Source organism: Colletotrichum scovillei, assembly GCF_011075155.1.
Source record: "Colletotrichum scovillei strain TJNH1 chromosome Unknown Contig00010, whole genome shotgun sequence".
Taxonomy (NCBI): domain Eukaryota; kingdom Fungi; phylum Ascomycota; class Sordariomycetes; order Glomerellales; family Glomerellaceae; genus Colletotrichum; species Colletotrichum scovillei.
Genome location: NW_023336268.1, coordinates 4,357,206 through 4,372,700, shown reverse-complemented (window position 1 = coordinate 4,372,700; position 15,495 = coordinate 4,357,206). Strand labels below are relative to the sequence as shown.

The following is a 15,495-nucleotide window of genomic DNA, read 5'->3' as shown; positions in this document are numbered from 1 at the left end:
GAGCGAATACAGCCGTCACGAACATCATCTACATTAGAAGGTGAAATCGTGTGGAAAAACTGGGATTCCGCATCTTGCGCAAACTCATATAACTACCTTCGCGGAGGTACCTACTTACGTCAAGGTACGGTGGGAAAGCCAAGGAACCTTGAGGCTTGAGCATGATCCGACTGGGCACCTACCTACAGTGAGGGTGTAGGTCTCCACTCGTCCATGAACGGCGCCCTGTAGCTCCGTGGCTCCGAGCTAGCATTGGAAACTACCTCGATACCTGGAGGTACAATTTAACATTGAACCACCACTTCAATACATCTCATCGGCCATTTCAACTCCCTTCCACTGCGTCCCATCACGTCGGTCAGCCGCCCATCGCTCTTTCCCAAGACCATGTTACGGGAATTGAATGAGTAGCGGTGGCATTGTTTCATTTTACTCCCAAGCATATGTGTCCGCTCACGCCTGACGTTCCTCGTTTGGTGTGATTTTTAGGGAAAGGACTGTAGGTCCGGAGGCTCCTTTGTTCCCGACGTTCATTACTATTCTCAGACTGTACGAGAGCCATTTCACTATCATATTTCTCTTAACCCCGCGAAACCTTGGAATCTCATAGCTGTGAGGGCCATATTTCCATCCAGCGGGCGGCTTTTGAGTCGGGTCCGAGGCGCAACGAGTTGACAATAGATCATTCGTTGCGTGACCTTCAAGCTATCACGATTTTCAGATCTGACAAGTGTACAAGCTCTCCAATCTCTCCCAAGCTCTTTCTACTCTACCTTTCACAGTTGCTATTGGCAATCCAATCCATCACACCCTTCCTGTTCTATCCTGCGTCCTGGCCGAGGTATCTCATCCCCAAGAGAGGCTGCAATGGAGCTTTCCTCGTTGCCTCACAGTCCAACCGAAGACGATGGCAATACTGCTTCATCTCAGGCTGGTGCATTTTCAGACGATGTGAAGTTCTTCACACCAAGGAACAATTGTCTCTCTAATGTCAATACATCCGACCAAGCCGCCATGAGCTTGCAGGGTCAGTCGAGCAGGGACAACAAACGAAAGGCTGCTCATAGCATTGTGGAAGTCACCGATACTAGCCAAGACCTAGGCACATCCAAGAGGCCGAAGTTTGAGGCTATGAGGACCAAGCCACCTCAGTTGCCTGGGGACAGATCACTTCTTCCCTCTGGAATATGGCATCGGGTTTTCGCATTTCTCCCCCCTAGGAGCTTGGGTACCTTGCTACGAGTTAACAAGCTTTTCAACGGGTATCTTGATTCTCACTCCGCTTTCGGCAATACTGCTCTTTACCCGGAAAATGCGAGTCTCTTCAAGCCAATGAAACCAGATACAGTCTGGCAGCATTCAAGGAGATTGCACCATCCCAGAATGCCCTCCCCGCTGGAGAATCGTACTGAACTCGATATGTGGCGGCTATGCTGCACCAAAATTTGTCAATATTGCGGTGTTACAAAGCCGATTGATCAACAACAAGAGAGTTCTGATCCCTGGCGTCCGGGGCCTGGAGTGTGTGGTCTGGCAACTGTATTTGCATTTGGCGTCACCTGTTGCGGTCCCTGTCTTTTGAAACATTCTGTGAAGGTCTGTTTGGTGCTTAAATCTCGTCATTTTTCGTCTCGAAACTAAACGTTCCATAGGAGATCGACCTGTTACTTTCTTCCACAATCCCATCATCCCTCATCCCAGCACTCGCCTCTGTCTTCGTCACACCCGAACTGCAGGCCATTCCATCGAGCACCTTGGAAACCAACGTGGGCGATAACAAGCTGGAGACTACAAAATTATACTCAACCTCCAGCATCACTGCCGCCAAGGAACAGCTAAACGTGGTTCAGAGCCTTGGGACAGCAGCCGTCGAAGAGTGGCTCAAAGGACTAGGCGCCCAGGGTAAAGAGCTCAGAATTGATGCATCAAGATGGGAGAAGTGGGCCGCGGCTGGCGGTCTGGCGCAAATGTGCCGGAGCGTGCAAACTATGGGAAACGGCAGTAATGATGGACTGCCGCAAGACCAAGACCACGAACCACGAACCTCCTCTCAAACTTCTTTAGAGGACCGAGATTCTGAAGGCCGCAGAAGGTCAGATAAGACCCACGAAGAGGCTGCCGCGCGGAAAGCATTACGGCGTGCTGAAATCGAGCGGCGCGCAATGTTACTCGACCCTCCTCTGCCACCCAACGTTGTTGTTCACATGCCTTCCTTTCAAGCAGCCATACAAATCACGGCCGCCTTGGACGAGAATGCGTGGAATACGCTGAAGCCCAGATTGCTGTCTCAACGAGCCGATGCCGAGAGGAACGTCAACAGGGGTCTTACTGAATCTCGGAGCTCCAGCATTGAAACGAAGGTCGAGACAACAAGAGAAGTGACAGATCAAGACTGGGATGATATCCAAGGTCCGGTACGAGCGCGAATGTCAAAATATGCCGACGAGATCATCCGCGGTAGCTGGAACAAGGGTCGCAAAGTCAACAAGGAGAATAGCCCACGTTTTGCAGTAGGGGTACTCCTATCCGTGCGGTCAAGATTTTACGCCGATGTTGCGAAAGACACTGCGGATGCTATCGCAGCTGGGCGGCAGCCTGTTGTTGATCCCCAAGGTGGCCCTTTTACACAGAAGCTCACTCTGGAGAACATGAAGTGGGTATTTGATATGAAGATCAAACAGCATACCGAGCCGTATAGGAAGGAGTTGTTTCTTTGCAATGGTTGCGAAAGTCATAGGTTCTACGGGTTCGAGGGGGTCATACAACACTATGCCGCAAAGCATACCAAAGCCCTCAGTCTCGGCAACATCGTTGTTCACTGGAGAGCTGAATGGCCGGAGCAGCCCATATTCAAACCCAACGGCCGATCGACCAAAGGTTCTCAGCAAGCCGCAGGAAAGGGAACCGCCCAAGGTCATGCGGCAACAGGACCCCGGCCACCTCAAGGTCATGATACTCCTAGTCGGAGTGGCAGTCTCCTGCCTAGCCATGTGCACCGTTTTCCTTCGGACCAAGTTCCACCCCTTTCCTATCACGCACCACAAGCTGCTCCGTACAATGCATTGCCAACATACAGTACGGATGCCAGGATACCGCGTGCGCCCTACCTACCGCCGAACTTTGGGCTGTCTGGCGCCCCTCAATTTCACCCTGTGGCATCTTCTAGCTTTGGACCTATACCTCCTGGCCCCCAAGAGCAACCTCGGAACATGCTAGAGGCACCATATAGTGCGCAACCGCATAGCACTTTTCCACATCAAGGCAATTTTCAGCCACCGTCTGCTACACCTCAAGGAATGCCCTTTGCGTCATCGTACACCACTCAGTTGGAAAACTTGGCTCGGATAGCGAGAGACATTTGGAACTCGCTTAGCACAACCAGGGATTTACCTGGGCCTTTGAGAGTATACATCACTATACACCATGTGGTCAAACGTTTCTGGCAAAAATTTGGCGAGACTCCCTCGTTGCGGATGTTTAACGATGGCTTATCAAACAACAAGGCTATGCGTCCAGTTCGCAATATCAATGGACTGAGGTGCAGATCCTGTACATTGGGTCTAGGGCCACCAGTCAATCCAGAACGCACCATGTTCTCGCTCCCGCAGCTCGTCAATCACTTCGAAAACCAACATGCCGGATTGCAGCAGGTCGGGCTCAGGAGTGAGCCAGGCCTCGATTGGACTCAAGACATGATCCTAATGCCGGATGTATCAGAAATTCCTGACTTGAAAGCCATTATTGGCGGCAAGGGACACAAGTTCAACCTCGTCAACGAAGCAGTCCCCTGGGTCTTCAATAGGCCCAACGGACCTACACAACAATCTGTGGCCGCATGGCCTTTGGGCGGGGTGGTACAGCCCAGCGATTCAGGTCGGACCACGGATGATATTTGGCACACATATGCTACGCATGCAGATGCTTCCAGTCATGAACGCAACCCCTGGCATGGTCCTGGAGCCATTCGAGAACCACCGATCGGGGGTCAAGAGCAACAACGCCGAGACACGCAGCCGTCAACGGAAGATTATAATCGAAGATCCGCAGCACTCCCGTATAAGCCACTGGTCCCTCCTCATGAAGCACGCGAACCAGGACGCACCCTTCGGGCCTCACACATTGACCCTTGCCGACAAAGCTCTTGGGGCGCTTCTCCGACAGAGTTTGATCGTGAGGGTCGCACCATTTACTTTGACAGTGGACATCCTGCAGGTGGCAACAAAACAGATCATTACATGCCGTCAGGCTACTCCCCAAACCGTACCTCAGCATTGCCCGACGAAAATTGCCACGGGTACCGTGAGCCAAGTCGAGCCCCTGATCGAGCTCTGGTCGAATCTCGGTATGGGCATGGTAGTAGATACCCCGTAGAGGAGGAAGAGAGAGTCATTCGTACGTTGGATCAGTCGAGGTTGGTTCGGTCACGCCCATTGCTTGACCGGGAGCAACTGTTACCGCAGGACACAAGGCCTGGCTCAGCAAGATGTGCCCCAGTAATTCCTCATTCTTCCAGGGCTGCTGAGTTAGATTCTACACGTTCATCAGCGGGGGATCCCGATGACTTTAGCTTGACTGCGGCTCTCGAGTCACATCTTGCTCAAGATCGTGACGCGCTGGCTCGGGTACCCAAGGCTGGGCTGCTAGAGCGCGAGATAGTTCGTCAAGAGCGCCGTTCCACAGCGCGCGACGGCCCTCCATCGGACTTTCCCAATTACCCTAAACGACGACGCATGGAAGTAGAAGTTTTCGATGACGCTCGCCATGGACACTCCACGCAATACATCGCAGAGTCGCATGGATCCCGTCACACCGGACATGCTTCTGAGGTGTCGACGTACTACCACAGCCCAGCGGTCACTCAAAATTCAGGTCGTAGCAGCGACAACCGCAGCGCAACGCGCTGTGCGAGCGCGACTCGCCCTCAGTCTGCAGATTATGAGGAGACTTATGAAATTGTACATGTACGAGATGCAGAGGGAGAGTACATCGTTCGTCGGCCGATTCTACGAGAGCGAGAAACGCATCGGGTTTTGTACGAGGATGACACTCATCACCATCAGAACAGAGGATCATACTCACACCGTGGTCACGATACTCTGTACGACTCGATGGACCGGACCCCTATTCCTGGCGAGCGACGAGATGACTTCCAAATGCGCGAAGCTTGCACTGCAGGAGCCCAATATACCATTGCTCCATCATCGTATGCAGAATATGACCCAGACAACCTAGCGTCCATGTCGGATCCCTGCGCGAAAAGACCATCAGAGTACTAGCTAGACATTGTACCTCTTTAATGGGATAGGAATAGCATAACACAGTAGTCAAATGCAGCCGAATAGCACCATGCTCTACTTTATCTTCCTCGTATCCAAATCTATTTTCATGTCCGAAAAAGCTGAGCATCAAGCCTGACTCCGTGTGATTGCAACGGACAAATGGGCAAGGAATGTGTACGCGTGAGGCGAATCTCTCCAGATTAGCATTCACATTCTCTGGGTGCATTGCAACATACCCATAGCTGAATATTAGTCTGACTTTATTGAAGTTGAGGATCTTCTATTACACACTTCTTCGACACAACAAGGTACATGATAGGCACCCCGCAGACTGAGATGAGGTACAGCACAACGATCATGGCATCGTTTCTCAGACATCCATGAGCCTTTTCCATCGGAAACGCCCCCCTGACGTAGACCTCGCCTTTTATCCGCCTGACAAACCCGAGAGTGTATATCCGTTTGCGCGACACACACAGAGGTAGGAAGTGGGGAATAAAGAAAGAGAAAAGGAGATAGGGAGAGGCAGAGAGTTACAGAGAGATAGAGAGGGCGTTAATGCAAACATGTGGCGCCAGTTTCGCCAATATCTGTTTCTCCTTTTCCAACACGTATCTATAACACTTCACCGATGATCTTGGCCGCCTCCCTGTACGTCTGGAGCAGCTTCTCGCACTTCTCACGCTCCTTCTTGACACCGTCGTCTTCGTACAGAAGCTCCTCAAAAAGCGCCTCCTTGTAAAGCTCGCTGACAAGTCGGTTCTGAACTACATCCTTGCAGTGGTTCACCAACAGGTGCATGACAGCCTTGGGAACTTGATCCGCAATCGACTCGCGCACGATGTTGAAGTAGGAAGAGATAAGTGCTCGGATAAGCTCTGTCTCCATGGCTTCCCGTTCTGTCATGGCTGGCTCGCCACTAGCCGTACCCTGGAGATTGAATTAATACTCATTAATGAGAGATAAGGAAGAGAGAAACCTACGAAGAGGGAGCCGTAATCTATGGATTGCTGAGGCTTGCCGAATTCCAGCTCGTCCCGGGACGAAGCTTGTGCTGGAGCACGTAAAGCCACTTTGTCTTCAGCTCGCCGGATGCTCTGTGAAAATGTGGGCTCAGAGCTCTGGCTAACGTGCCGAGCGATGGAGGAGTTGGGCGATGATGCTGCTCCAATCGCAGAAGCACCGTCCTTGCCGAAGAAGTAGGTCAAGAAAGAGTCGCGCGCGCCGCCCAGGCCCTTATCATTGAATCTTGACGGAGAAGCTGACCTTGCTCCGTTGAGTGCCGCATTCAGACCGGTGGTGCCATTTTCCCGTACGCTAGGTGACAAGCTGCGCGCGCCCTTAGTTGCCTGCTTCCGAAGAGAATTCGATTCGGCCTTTTCGATGATGGCCGGCTCTTCCTCCTCGCCCTCGGGGCCTTCGGTGCCATTGGCGCCCAACTCCTTGAGACGCCTCTTCTCCCGTCTTTCCCGTTCTTCCTGAATCAAACGCTTTCGCTCCCTCTCCTGTTTATTGCTGACAACGTGACTCATGGCAGCGGCGGCACCCAGGAAGTTGGGATGGTTAGTGTTGATGTACGCTCTTTGGATCGAAATCAAAGACTCGACATAACCGGAGGTCGGCCCTAAGCGTTCTCGCAGCAAGTCTGACACGACCTCAATCAGCTTAGCTTGCAGTCTTGGGTATCGAGACAGCTCAGTTGAGCCGCAGGTGTGACAAATCTTGATGAGCTCCTCGTAAACAAGCTCTACACATCGCTGACTAGGAATCTCGAGAAGCTTGATCTGAGGCTTGACGAGAAGGTCAAAGGCCATTTCGGGTACGAAAAGACTGGGACGGGGACCGGTGGAATTGCGAATGGCTGTTCTAATATCAAGGGCCGAAAGATTTGAAGTTGGGTCGATGGATTCTAGCGACATGCCAAAGACGGAGTTGAAGATGTAGTAGATACGAGCGCCGCCGCAAAGCTCCTTAGTCGATATTTCAGTCGACGTACCGTCAATGGATGAGATGAATGACGTGGCAAAGCGTGTCATTTGCTGCAAGATGAGGGATCCACGGTGCTCCTTGCCGCTAAAGTGCATATCGCCATAGCTTGCCAGTTCCTGTTGGGTCTGCCCCATGAGAGTGTTGAGGCGAGCTTTGATATCCGGCATGCGCTCGCGAATGTGAGCCATCAGAGTTGTATTCAGCGTCTTGGCCAGATATTGAGTGCCGCATCGACTAGCAATGTTCCGGTAGGCGGGGTGGTGTCTGAAGAACTCAGACTCGGCCTTGAGAGCCTCCTCCATGGGCTTGGCGCCCTGAATGTCCTGTTGAGAGCGGTTGACAACACCGATGAACCCAAGTTTCAAAGGGTACACGCGGCCAGATAGGATATCCAACGCGTTCGTACCATGATCCATGAGATCCACCTTGGTAAGCACGCCAATCGTCCTCCTACCAAGAGGGTCGACATGTCGTGCGAGTTTAAGAGCCTCCGAGTTCACAATATCAACATTGGCAGGAGATACGGCAAGGACGATACTGTTCGGCTTGGCAATGTACTCGGAGATCAGGTTCCGCGTCTGCTTTTCGATGTCTGTAGGTTGATCGCCAATAGGAACCTAAGAGCTTGTGTTAGAGTATGCCAGGCGTTTGACGCTGAGCACTGAGAAAGGCAAGTATGGTGGCATACCTTTGTGAGGCCGGGAAGATCAACAAGTGTCAAGTTGAGCACATGTGGGGAGTAGATTTTAAGGTTGATGGGCTGTCTGTTGATTCCCTTGTTGTTGCCCGCCACTCGTGCTGTTTCGTTCTCGATTTCGCGCTTTACATCCGAAAAGTCATTGAAGCGGCGGTTCGGGATATGGTGGAACTCGGCCCATTCGGATCGTCTGGCAAGGTCGGGGGACCTGTAGGGGTCGGAGGAAGGGTCGAGGGCACTCTCGTCCTCGGATACGTTGATGAGTTGCAGGATCAGGGGTCGTCGAGTACAAATGCCACTGCCGCGGGGCAGAAAATCACGACCGACAATGTTTTCGAGGACGGAGGACTTTCCGGCTGACTGCGAACCAACTACGACCTGCTCAAATGTCAGCGATTGGGCGTCTAGGTAGTTAATGCACCATGACAAGACGACATACAATCTGGGGGAGATCGAGCGAGTCACTGCCAATAGTATTGAAGACCAAGTCTTGCAATTTGTTGACAGTGCCGAGAAGGTCGTCTCCGAGGGACGCCATGGTGATTGGGTGACGCTAGGAGGTAGAAACTCCCACAAAATCGGGTTGGAAGAGGTGGTGGTGGTGAGGAGTGAAGCACTCGTGGATGTCGAGGAGAGCTTCGGGAGGCGAAATGGTGGAAGCTCCTTCACACGGCGAAAGGCCAGGCCGAACGGGGAATCTGCAGCGCAGGGCGACGCAAAACAAGGCAGGGCACCTAGTGCAGGTGAAGGGAGCAAGCGCAGGCTCGTCGGGAGTGGTCGGCTGCCTCTGGAGGTTGAGGGCGAGGCAGAAGATGAAGAAAATACAAAACTGAGAACGAAGCCCCTTCAGGCGAGATGGAATTTTTGGGCGAAGGGGGGCTTTACTTGAGCCGATGCGCGTAGATGCTCTCCGGCGTGTCGTTCAATTTCGAGAATTCATGCGCGATCCACCATGTCGCCTACGCAGAAAGCTCCGACAAACGACAAGGCACGTAATGCTTAGGTTGGTACAGTGGAGGAGAATGGTTCCTAGTATTAGCTAATACACATCCATGGATCCGCTAGTCCCTGACACCTCAGGCTCGGTTACATCACTATCAGGACCTACTCTGTATGAGCCAGCAGATTACAAAGTAAGCTAATTCAGAGGGTGAGGAAAACAATGATTGCGACGAGGCTTTTCCCAGGAAGATGAAGCGAGAGATATCTTCCATGGCCTTTTACCCCCCTTTCTATCGCGAAAGGGCTTTGGCTTTTTTTTGACCTTTTCTTCCTCCCTGGATTCGTATACAGGTACCTTAGCTCGCGGTTTTACCGGTGCGCGCACTGGCGAGTGTTTAAAAGTCATCAACTGGCTATGGACGGACCGAAAGTTTTCTATCTGCCGCAATCTTCCAGTAGTGATACCAGATAGAAGAGAAGACCTACCTACCTTACTGAAATTTGATTCTGAGATATGTACCTAGTCGTACGCCTTCGCCCCTCAGCTACCTACTGTAGATTGCGTAGCTCGTTAGTTACCTTGGGCGAGGGGTTTTCTCGAGGCACTTAGTGACAGGTGCTCTGAAAAAGCCATAGCGTCCCGTCGTAGACTCTTGGGTGTCACTGGGTGCCAAGGAGACTTTAGGTTGTCTGTACCGATGTTGGTACCTCAGGTACCTGACAGAATCGACCAATATCGTTCCACACGCTTTTGTCGGTCCTCCTTCTACGTAGCCAATGATTCCACTACAGGGCCAGCGCATGTGAGCCTTTCCGCAACTTGAGCAAAAGAGGCAATCGAGAACCTCATACGTGAGGTAGACGATACAAGCGTTGGATACCTGCCAAGGTAAGTCAAGCTGCGGCGCCATTCTACCCGAGCTCCGGACACTCAGATTTCTCACCCTCAATGCCCAGGCTCAGATATAGATATCCAGGCACAGCAACTTCTTCACATCAACACAGCAGCAGCTTCGCAGGACAACCTATCAGCTAGAACTTTGTTGAATCATTTGTCGTTATCGAATCCCACCCGCATCATCTTTACCATGAGTCAACTTGGTGGTCCAGGTTCTCGACAAGCCAATGCCAAGCCTATTCCGTTCGTACCTGACCCGGCCCTTCTTCACAACAGCCAATGCAATATGTAAGGTGGTGCGGTGCAGGCTAACGTGTGACTACCATTTGTTTTGTTACTCAGTCCCCAACGTGGCAGTTTCCCACTTGATCATGACGGTGAGTTGCGAAATATGTGCCCCAATCCATTGCGTCTTTGAGGTCCTTGGCCTACTAATGCGCACCTGATCAGGCGAATGCAAGCATGTTATAGCTACTTATCTCGAGTGCATCAAGAAAGTACGAGGAGTGAACGACGCTGAATGCCGCGACCTTGCTAAATCCTACCTTGCATGTCGGATGGATCGGTAAGTCTACTTTTCACTATGCGACTGTGGACGAAACGATGGACGACATTCTGACTACTGTTAACTTTGGCCTCAGAAATCTCATGGCCAAGGACGAGTTCAGAAATCTAGGCTTCGACAATGGACCGAAACCAGCAAACGAACCAAACGGTCTGGCTTTAAGCCAAGCTCAAGCCCAGGGAAATACTGGCAAGGACAAGGACGCAAAGCCCGGCGAATTGCGATGGTAATATGACGGGTCCTTGGAGGCTCTTCAGCTGATAACTCCCCTACATGTACATTATTCACGGAATTCATACCAAGGGGGCATTTGTTTGCATTGCAACGAACTTGCGGGGGTGGTCGACGACGTGGCTGCTTGACAACGCAGATGTGTAAGAAATTGTCAATATTTGAGCCATTATGCGCAGCAAAGAAAGTCATGCACTCTAACAACGGACCCAGTAGCATCGCGCTGGGGGCGTCGCCCTGTGCATGGTACAGCCCCAGGCAAGGGACGGCATATTTGTTTACAGTGGCTGCACTATTACTTACTTTGGTCTTAGGCACTACTTACTTAAGTTACTTTTGTTACTTTTGACCCAGACCGACGCGCTTGCTTTTGGGGCAAATTGGTCAGGACATGCTGAATTGCCCAAAATCTCAATTCTCAGATATGTATGGAGTAAGGTAGGTAGGTATGCAGCTATCTGATAGTGATGGGGCACATTGGCGTATACAGCCACCTGAGGGCTATGTGGTATACAAAACATGAGACATAACGTACCTTCAGCATGGAAAAGATGCTCACAAATCGGGGCACTTAACAGAGGGAAAGTGGTTCCTTTCAAAGAAGTCGACGCAAGATCACGGGCATTAGCCATCATTTGAAGGCGTCTGCCACTGTGGAGCTGTTATTGTGGTTGTCTCCCTGAGAAGTGCTGGGAACATGCACGGCGCGAGGGGCTAACCTGGAAGGGCATCAGGTCACACTGCACTGAGGTGACTCTCTCAAGTACCGGGTGTGTCCCCGACGACGGCACAGAGCCCCCTGCGTACCTAGGTAGTGTAGCCGGGCAGGTCAACTTAAGCTCACCCAACCCCGTCGGCCTCGATGTTTCGTTGTCGCAGAAGGGAGAGTCATCGTTGCCCTGACAACATCCCACGCCAAATACCTTCCCTTACCTTAGCTACGACTGGATGGCTCAAGTATAACTTCATCGCCATCAATCGGAAAACCCCTCCCTCAGAGTGTCACTAAGAGACTCAGTCTTGCCCTTTCATTCATAAGTAGATGCATCATCGTCATCTATACATCCATAGCCAAGCGAATCCACTTAACCTTCACCGCATGTTCCCCAGGCACCGCATCAATCTTCACCCTGTTCCCACTACCTACTGCCCACCGCCACCACCATTCCCTGTCTCCACTGCTTGATCGACGACGTGCTCGCCGCACGCCAGCTCTCCATCATGCATCGCAGAAAGAGCACTGAGAAGACGAGAAAGGTGACTCCTCCATCGCCAAGCTACATGAATAACGAACAATTCGGTGAGAAATGCTTCTGTGTGCTTCTCTCTTCCTGGCTGTCGTGATAGCTAATCCCAACTTCTTAGCTGCCTACTTGGCAAACCTCCGATCCAACAGAGTCGCCCGCCCCGGCGGAGCAAGGCCTCTGCCGCCTTCCTCTTCAAGTATCAGATCAAAACGCCCTTCAATCGAACATAGCGTTTCCGAGCCCCTTCCTCGAAGCGAAAGTCCTGCACTCTCCACTCCAGGTTCTATCAACCTACCATCGCAACCGCACCCCCCTTCTGTAAACGCCAGTGTATCATCCCGTCATTCCATTCCGAGCACCCAAGGACGGGAGTATCAACCTTACCGCCCAACATCACCTCTGAAGCCTTCTCAGGTGGTGCCGACTGCCACCTACATGGAAAGAGGACAGCGATGGATGGAAAAGGAAGAGGCCGTGTCACTTCGACATGCCATGGAAGACATGTCCATTAAGAACGGCGAACAACCCGTCGAGAATGAAGCCGCGGAGACGCCAGACGACGAAACACGTATCTATAATGCTGCACTCGACGAGGCCTCAGAATTGGTCTGGCGGCATCAGAATGGAGTTCGCCCTCCTGACAAGGACGCCCCGTATCGGTACAAGCCTCACCTCAGAAAGAACAGTTATGCTCATGCTCGCACCGCAAGCGTGGGCAAACATGCCGACGGCGCCCATCCATCCGGCCTCGCTAGGGACAAGTCCAGGTCAGTTTCTGGCAGCTCTACCGACAGCGATGGTCACTCTCGGCGAAGTCGACCTTCCCTGGCTTTGTCACGGAATAGCGTTGGGGAGGAGAGTCAGAGTCCCGAGCGGCCTTCGATAGACTTGGGAACTTCAGGGCCAACCGGTGCCCGACCCCTTCCGAAACCCAGGGGCTCAGGGCAGCGTCGCAGCAGTATGAAGCGGAACATCAGCGGCGAAGTTCAAAGGCCTTTTTCCGGTGATCAGATTTGGGAAGAGCCAGAAGCCAATGCCCGGGAAGACAAGGCCAAGACGAAGCCAGCGTCGGCAGCAGACTTACCTCTGGTGGACAAACCAGAGAACCCCCAGAATCAAGTCCGATTTGCTACAAACTCACAGGCGGACCGCGTTGGACCCTGGAAACCCAGGTGCAATGTCGAGATTCAACGGAACCCACCGTCTCAGTCGCGCAACCCACAGTACACCACCAACACTTCGGTTCCGAAGCCTGTGGTGGACGACCAGATCCCCAAGAAGAACGGCATGGAGATACGCAGTGAAGATATCCGAGGGGCCACAAGTATGAAGTTGAAGGACCGCAGCGCGAAGTTGCCTACGCCCACGGCTGTCAGTGATCGCCCTGGTCGGCCGATTGTAAGCTTCGACTCGAAGTGGAAGGCTCCAGACGAGAGAACTGATGCTAGGCCAGGAGCCGCGAGCCAAAACAGCCAGCCGATGGAAATTCCTTCTATCGTGGTGGCGTCGGAGGAGCCTCCGTCGGACAGAGCACGCAGCAACCCGATCGTTCCGGTCATAAATATTGACGGGACGGATGAGCCACCTGGTTCTAATCCTGGTGTTCCTTTCATAGTTACCCCCGACGACGATGAATCTTCGAATCCGAAGCCGCGGCCCTTGCCTGACCCCAAGACAGCATCCAGAGGCCACCCTTTCCGGCGCCCGCAACGTCACTGGTCACCAGCTCCTGCCACCAGCAAACACTCAACCGCTTTGTGTCACGAATGCGCATTCCCAATTGAAGGTAGATTCGTCGCTCTGGGCGGATCCTCAGAGCGCTTCCATCCCCAGTGCTTCAGCTGCTTTGCTTGTGGTACTGGTCTGGAAGCCTTGGAGATTAGTCCAGAGCCAGAAGCTCACCGCCAAGAGCGCCTTGACAGAATTCAACGTCGCGCCGATGGCGAGGTGTTGGAAGAAACGCCAGGCAAGACCATGGCCGAAGACGGCGACGAGCGCCTACGTTTCTTCTGTCATCTTGATTGGCACGAACTTTACGCACCGAGATGCAAACACTGCAAGACACCCATTCTCGGGGAGCACGTTGTCGCTCTGGGAGAGCATTGGCATTACGGGCACTTCTTTTGCGCGGAATGCGGCGATCCATTCGAGAAAGGCATGACTCATATCGAAAAGGACGGGTATGCGTGGTGTGTCAACTGTCAGACAAAGAGGACGGAGAGAAGGGCGCCCAAGTGCAAGAAGTGCAAGACTGCTGTCATCGGACAATACATTCGGGCGCTGGGCGGTGAGTGGCATGACGAGTGTTTCCGCTGCGCTTCTTGCCAGGGCGGTTTCGACGACGGCCAAATTTTTCCTAAAGAGGTTGGTGACAGGGTGATGGTGCTATGCACAGGATGCCGCATGATAGAACTTAAGGCATAACGATGTAAACGAGCAGAATGTAGAATTGGGCGTTATTTTGAGTTGTCTAGGATAGGAGTTAGAGTCAAGGAATAGGGCAAGCGTTTGCGCTTTTGTTGTCGATTGGCATTCGGTGTTGTTTTAAGCTTGAGCAATAGCATAGCGTTTGACTGGACAAGGTACTTAAAGGGGAAAAGGTGAACAAAATAATGTGGTAAAAGTCATAATCGTCATTGACTGTCTTCATATGGCCCTATTAGGAGAATCCGTTGCATCCATGTACGCCATTTGCGACAGCCGAGGCCTTCTCAAGAAGCAAGAAATCCATCGCTCCTTCGACTACTCCCACCATGTATTTTCCCGTTATTCTTGCCTCCATTTGACTACAAGGAACCGCCGACCTGCTCCTGGTGCACCTCGAGAGTGTCTCCATCTGCCATCTCGAGCTGATAGTGCCACTCGCATTAGTATTGCATACAATGTCGGAGGCAGCCGCGTCGCCAACGCTTACCGTGTCTGGGGTATCCGTGGGTTGAACACGCTGACCCTCGAAGAGGAATCGGACAGAGTTCATAGCCTTGCCTTGTCTCTCGCAGAAGGCCGTCATAAGCTTGTCCAGCTTGGTAGAGCGCTTGATCTTGAAGAAGACCTCATTGTTGTTGTCGGTAACCTTGATGTTCAGGTGCTCGACGGCGGGCGGGGCATCTTGACCGCCAGCAGACGGGCTTCCGTTCTCGTGTTCGCCAGACATTTCGTGACTATCGCTGACAAGGTGAAAGTCAGCAACGGCACAAGACTGTCGTGGGTCGTTTGGACCTTGGAGGGGTCAACGGAAGTGGATTGATAGAGGTCGAAGCATGGATGGAATGCTGACGGGTTGGTGTCCACCTACTTTGCGCTGCAGGGCGTATTCGCGATAGTGTGAGAGATCGCACGCGTGTGGCTGTAGAACTTCAAGAGTTGGGCTTGTGAAGAGCGCGGGAAAAGAAGCACGCGATGTTGTGCAGAAGGTGACTTGTAGAGTTGACGAAAGGCGGAAGGTGGGGAGCGGTAGTGGGAGGCGCATCTGAGTCCGAAAGACAGGCGCTCTAGGTACCTACAGAGGTCGGCAGAGACATTGGGTGGAAGTGGGATGGAAGGCGGTTGATTGGACAAAGTGGAGCCTAGATTTTCTAAGGCTTACCTTAGGTAGAACACCTTCCCACCCCAGATGTCGCCTGCCTAAGCCTCAAGGTGATAGTGGA

General features: G+C 52.4%; 5 protein-coding genes across 5 annotated transcripts; 3 read left to right on the top strand and 2 right to left on the bottom strand.

The window, feature by feature from the left end:
• The first annotated feature begins 327 nt into the window (after positions 1-327).
• HER10_EVM0000128 (uncharacterized protein) lies at positions 328-5,467 on the top strand. Its single transcript, XM_035469923.1, has one exon. It carries the CDS (start codon positions 1,968-1,970, stop codon positions 5,274-5,276), a length of 3,309 nt encoding a protein of 1,102 aa, XP_035327490.1. The 5' UTR covers positions 328-1,967; the 3' UTR covers positions 5,277-5,467.
• Positions 5,468-5,572: 105 nt separating this feature from the next.
• Positions 5,573-8,964, bottom strand: HER10_EVM0006541 (dynamin central region). Its single transcript, XM_035476124.1, has 4 exons — positions 8,405-8,964; positions 7,957-8,343; positions 6,263-7,885; positions 5,573-6,209 (listed from the first exon to the last, which is right to left on the bottom strand). The coding sequence occupies exons 1-4, from the start codon at positions 8,501-8,503 to the stop codon at positions 5,895-5,897; spliced, it is 2,424 nt and encodes an 807-aa protein (XP_035328106.1). The 5' UTR covers positions 8,504-8,964; the 3' UTR covers positions 5,573-5,894.
• On the top strand, positions 8,918-10,374 carry HER10_EVM0007793 (CHCH domain-containing protein; the record flags this gene model as incomplete). The annotated part of the gene is made up of 5 exons (XM_035477337.1): positions 8,918-8,957; positions 9,259-9,282; positions 9,865-10,048; positions 10,148-10,182; positions 10,256-10,374. The coding sequence occupies 5 exons, from the start codon at positions 8,918-8,920 to the stop codon at positions 10,372-10,374; spliced, it is 402 nt and encodes a 133-aa protein (XP_035328207.1).
• Positions 10,375-11,433: 1,059 nt separating this feature from the next.
• Positions 11,434-14,347, top strand: HER10_EVM0004473 (LIM domain-containing protein). Its single transcript, XM_035474116.1, has 2 exons — positions 11,434-11,901; positions 11,967-14,347. Exons 1-2 carry the CDS (start codon positions 11,823-11,825, stop codon positions 14,270-14,272), a joined length of 2,385 nt encoding a protein of 794 aa, XP_035327902.1. The 5' UTR covers positions 11,434-11,822; the 3' UTR covers positions 14,273-14,347.
• A 114-nt stretch (positions 14,348-14,461) lies between these two features.
• Positions 14,462-15,365, bottom strand: HER10_EVM0001796 (ubiquitin family protein). Its single transcript, XM_035471531.1, has 2 exons — positions 14,763-15,365; positions 14,462-14,697 (listed from the first exon to the last, which is right to left on the bottom strand). Exons 1-2 carry the CDS (start codon positions 15,000-15,002, stop codon positions 14,635-14,637), a joined length of 303 nt encoding a protein of 100 aa, XP_035327634.1. The 5' UTR covers positions 15,003-15,365; the 3' UTR covers positions 14,462-14,634.
• Positions 15,366-15,495: the final 130 nt, after the last annotated feature.

Coding starts and splice junctions, on each gene's coding strand:
- HER10_EVM0000128 (XM_035469923.1), top strand. CDS start 1,968: ATGTGCCGGAGCGTGCAAACTATGGGAAACGGCAGTAATGATGGACTG.
- HER10_EVM0006541 (XM_035476124.1), bottom strand. CDS start 8,503: ATGGCGTCCCTCGGAGACGACCTTCTCGGCACTGTCAACAAATTGCAA. Junction 8,344..8,404: donor CGCTCGATCTCCCCCAGATT/GTATGTCGTCTT, acceptor ACATTTGAGCAG/GTCGTAGTTGGTTCGCAGTC. Junction 7,886..7,956: donor ATCTTCCCGGCCTCACAAAG/GTATGCCACCAT, acceptor ACAAGCTCTTAG/GTTCCTATTGGCGATCAACC.
- HER10_EVM0004473 (XM_035474116.1), top strand. CDS start 11,823: ATGCATCGCAGAAAGAGCACTGAGAAGACGAGAAAGGTGACTCCTCCA. Junction 11,902..11,966: donor CATGAATAACGAACAATTCG/GTGAGAAATGCT, acceptor CCAACTTCTTAG/CTGCCTACTTGGCAAACCTC.
- HER10_EVM0001796 (XM_035471531.1), bottom strand. CDS start 15,002: ATGTCTGGCGAACACGAGAACGGAAGCCCGTCTGCTGGCGGTCAAGAT. Junction 14,698..14,762: donor CCACGGATACCCCAGACACG/GTAAGCGTTGGC, acceptor TGGCACTATCAG/CTCGAGATGGCAGATGGAGA.